General features: G+C 38.2%; 1 protein-coding gene across 1 annotated transcript; it reads left to right on the top strand.

Moving 5' to 3' along the window:
* Positions 1-298: 298 nt before the first annotated feature.
* On the top strand, positions 299-3,928 carry LOC143878551 (peroxidase P7-like). Its single transcript, XM_077380825.1, has 4 exons — positions 299-544; positions 2,747-2,938; positions 3,113-3,278; positions 3,357-3,928. Exons 1-4 carry the CDS (start codon positions 332-334, stop codon positions 3,746-3,748), a joined length of 963 nt encoding a protein of 320 aa, XP_077236940.1. The 5' UTR covers positions 299-331; the 3' UTR covers positions 3,749-3,928.
* Positions 3,929-4,607: the final 679 nt, after the last annotated feature.

Below are 4,607 nucleotides of genomic sequence, written 5' to 3'. Positions count from 1 at the left end.
TTTTCGCTAAATCAAGATTCTTGTTGACTAATAACCAACTCATTTTCAAACCCCGTCATGGGCCACATCAGTCTGCCAAAAACATAAAGGTGTTTTGTTTAACCTTATGGACCTAATTTTCAAACGTAAATGTGAACGTAATTAGGTTCCATGCAGTGGTCGCATGGAGCAGGTGAACTGCCGGTGCCAAAGATATTAATTGGATAAGACCGCAGCCTCTTAATTAGACCCTATATATATATATATATATATATATATATATATATATATATATATATAAAAGACTGATTCACACATGTTTTGCCACACTCCTCTCCAATATTAGCAAGCTATGGCTTCTTTCTCCTTGCTCTCTACTACCTTGGCTCTTCTTCTCTTGCTCTTCTTGGGCAACTCCTCTGCCCAACTCTCCACCAGTTTCTACTCGAATTCTTGCCCAAATCTCTTCACCACAGTGAAGTGTACCGTCAATTCTGCAATACAAAATGAGCGTCGGATGGGCGCATCACTTCTTCGCCTGTTCTTCCATGATTGCTTTGTCAATGTAATTTTTTATGGTTATGTCTTTCTAGAGAGTGATTTTAGGATTTTATCAGGAGGTGAGAGACTTAGGAAATCATTTTTAATTAGAGGAATGATAAATACAAGGGCCCTCTTTACGCAAAGTTTAAAGATGGGCCCGTGAATAGATTCATGTCATTAAGTACAACTGAATTCGGTTTCTCAAATGATTTTAAAAATGACGTGGATCTATTAAGAGCCCTTCTCCCGCCCTTGCATAAAGAGGGCCCTTGCATCTATCATTCCTCATACCCTAAAATATTTAGGATGCTTCGATTGTATGTAGTTTAGTTATGTGATATAGAGATTGTATTTTTTAATAGGGATTTGCTTGGGACCATCGCAGAAGTCATTTCGCGGGTGGCCTGTTGCATGAGAGAGCAGCCACATATGCTCAGATTTTGTCTAATTCATTTAATTCAACTGAAGTGGCTGTTCTCTCATGCAACACCCCGCCGGGGAAATGCTTTATGCGATGGTCCCTAGTAAATCACTCTTTAATATTTATGATATTATTCCCGAACGGCCCTCATTTGTTATGGTGGTTGGAAGCCATATGAATTTGGGTGTGATCCATTACTTGCACCGATAAGAAAGGCAAAGGCACATCTTGGGAAGCCACGTTGACTTTTCTAATGGTGCTCTAATGTAATTTCCTTGTGTCATTAAGTAATTTACAGGAAAGAAGAGCTGACAGATAAAACATGAGATTTTACATGGTGCAAGCCCTTATAGTCTCTTATTTTTCTAAAAGTACTGCCCGGCCTACACATACGATGATCCAAACTGTCCATGTGATGGGCCATGATATAAATAGGTTGTGCCGAAAAAATCATTTCCATAGGATGAACATAGCCCTTCGATCTATTGAGGAAAATCATATTATGGAAAACTATATAGATCGAAGGGCTATGATCATCCTCTTGAAATGATTTTTTGGGCACAACCTATTTCTTCTATGGCCCATCAAATGGACGGTCTGGATCAGTAAAAAGTGTAGGTCATACAATACTTTTAAAAAAATAAGGGACTATAAGGGCTTACACCATATAAAATCTCGGTAAGACATGTGCATGTGAAGGGGAGAGATTATATGATGAGTGGGCCTACAAAGACATACTCATCATCCCTTCCTTGATGTTTGATCTAACAGCAGCTCACTTTTTGAGAAGCTGCTATTGGGGTTTTTGCAATTATCAGGGGTGGTTCTTCCATCTTACCACCTTTACATCTTTGTATGCCCATTCATCATATAATTTTAGGGTTTTTGCAAAAAAAGTCTTGTACTTTGCTTTATTTGCCAAGAGAGTCTTCTACTTTGAGAATTTGCAAATAGAGTCATCATATTTGAGGAAATTTTGCAAATCAGGTAATGCCATCACTTTTTGACCAAAATACCCAACTTAGATTTTTGTTCACTCGTTGAAAAGACAAAAATCTCCTTATACGTTAAAAGACTAAAATTTAAAAGACCAAAATACATCTGACAGTCAAAGATCAATTTGAATCAAGGGTGTGGGAATATCATTTTTACATATACTAGCATTCTTATGCATGGGTGTCAAAAATGGGCCCACCCCATCAAAACAAAACATGACCCATAAAATTGTGGGACCCATAAAATTGTGGGACCCACCATATACAGGGCTCTTCCGTGGAACCTACCACATCAAAGCATGAGGCAAAATCGTGGGCCTCACTTGATGCATGGATTTGAATTGGGTTAGTGGGACCCACCTATCGAATAATATCTCTGAGGTTCATGGGTATTTTGGTCCTTTTACTAGGTAATTTTCATCTTTTTTATATAGAGGGAAATTTTGGTCTCTTATAAGTAAAAAATTTGGGCATTTTGGTCACAAATTGATGGCATGACCTGATTTGCAAAATTCACTCAAAGGACTCTATTTGTAAATTGTAAAACTACGAGACTGTTTGTGCAAATAAAGCAAAGTATAGGACTTCTTGTGCAAAACCCCCAATAATTTTTCATGTAGAGGGAGTTTCCTAAAAGCCCTCCCTATTAATCTGCTTATCCCGCAAGACATTAATGATCATTTTTACGACAAAAATATTTCTTTGATAGAATTGCTACATGGCCCTACGTGGGTTGATATGACAATCTTACAAGCCTTAATTTTTTATACTTTCATACTTTACAGACCTTCCAATTGTGTTGCTGTAGGGCTGCGATGGGTCGCTCCTTCTTGACGACACATCAAACTTCATCGGAGAGAAAAATGCCGCTCCCAATCGGAATTCAGCTAGAGGATTCAACGTGGTGGACAATATAAAGTCCAATGTAGAGAAGGTGTGCCCAGGAGTTGTGTCATGTGCCGACATATTGGCTATTGCCGCTCGAGACTCTGTCGTCATAGTAAGTAACTAAATTCTACCTTCGATGCCTAATGTCTCACTTAGATGGTCTTGATTGACCTGATGTCTTGTAGAAGGAGAACATCTATTGTTGCATGTTCTTCTTTGATTCTTGTTCATCTCTGAAGTAAAGATTTCTTATCATGTTAAAGTCACTATGTGGTATGTGGTGTAGCTTGGAGGGCCTAGTTGGAATGTCAAACTTGGGAGAAGAGATGCAAGGACTGCTAGCCAAGCTGCAGCTAATAACAGCATTCCCCCTCCAACTTCTAGCCTCAGCAACCTAATCTCTAGCTTCAGCGCTCACGGTCTATCTGCTAGGGAAATGGTCGCCTTAGCTGGTATAAAATCTCTCTCTAGCTTTCTATCTTTCTCTCTCTGTTTCTCTCCCTCTTTCTCATATGAGTTCGTTCAAATAGGTTCACATACCATTGGACAAGCAAGGTGTACAAATTTTAGAAATAGGATATATAACGAGAGCAACATCGATAGCACCTTCGCAAGTACAAGACAGGGAAATTGCCCAAGGGCTTCAGGTTCAGGCGACAATAACTTGGCGCCTCTAGATCTTCAAACGCCTACAGCCTTTGATAACAATTACTACAAGAACCTCGTTAATCGGAGGGGCCTTCTTCACTCTGATCAACAATTGTTCAATGGCGGATCAACAGACTCCCAAGTCAGGACTTATAGCAACAACCCAGGCACCTTCAATTCCGACTTCGTCGCAGCCATGATAAAGATGGGGGACATCAAACCTCTCACCGGTTCCAATGGGGAGATCAGGAAAAACTGCAGGAGAAGGAACTAAGGATAATTCTTGGATTGAATTTCATATATCCTGTTTGGGTTTTATAGTGTTTCCTAACAATAAAACGGATGAAAAGGAGAGTTTTGGATGGGAGTTATTTATGTGCTTGTTTGAGATTTATCAATGAAAACTATGCTTTTATGTAGGGAAATGATATCAGCCCCAGAGTGTTTTGATAAACATGCGCTCCACTTGTCTGTCGTGTAGTATTTAAAGAGATGTCAGAGGATATTACAGTTCTCAAAAAGCTCTTTAAATACTACACGACACACAAGTGGAGCGCATGTTTATCAAAACACTCTGCTCAGATATCATTTCCCTTTATTTAACCAGTTGACTTGTTACACTAAATGATCAAGTAGACATGATTAAATAACCTTTGTGTTTGGATGCACCTTGAATTTGGATTTGGAGTTGAATTTGGATTTATGAAATCTCATAATTTTAAAATTCGCAAATTTATAAATAGTGTCGTTTGGATGACCATGTAAAGATTTGGATTTCAAATCTAAATTAAAAAAATCTCTTGTTTAGATGCTCTTTGGATTTGGATTTGAATTCTTTCAAAACCAAAATCCACCAACATACCCATGTAATAAAAAATGATCAAAATATGCCGTATCGGGTAAAATTGAGTAGAATACCCTGCGTCATGGAAAATGACAAAAATACTTTTCAGACATAAAAAATGATCAAAATACCCCCATATATGATAAAAAAGCTAGAATACTCCTCGGTCGTGGTAAAAATGACCAATATACCAGTAAGTCATGGAAAATAAATAAAGTAACCCAATTACATAAAAATGATCAAAATACCCCATATCATGTAAAATTGACGATAGTAACCTTGAGTCATG

The sequence above is a fragment of the Tasmannia lanceolata genome, unplaced genomic scaffold (assembly GCF_043159265.1).
Source record: "Tasmannia lanceolata isolate RefF3 unplaced genomic scaffold, GAP_Taslan_0.1 ptg000006l, whole genome shotgun sequence".
Taxonomy (NCBI): domain Eukaryota; kingdom Viridiplantae; phylum Streptophyta; class Magnoliopsida; order Canellales; family Winteraceae; genus Tasmannia; species Tasmannia lanceolata.
This window is presented reverse-complemented; position numbering and strand designations above follow the sequence as displayed.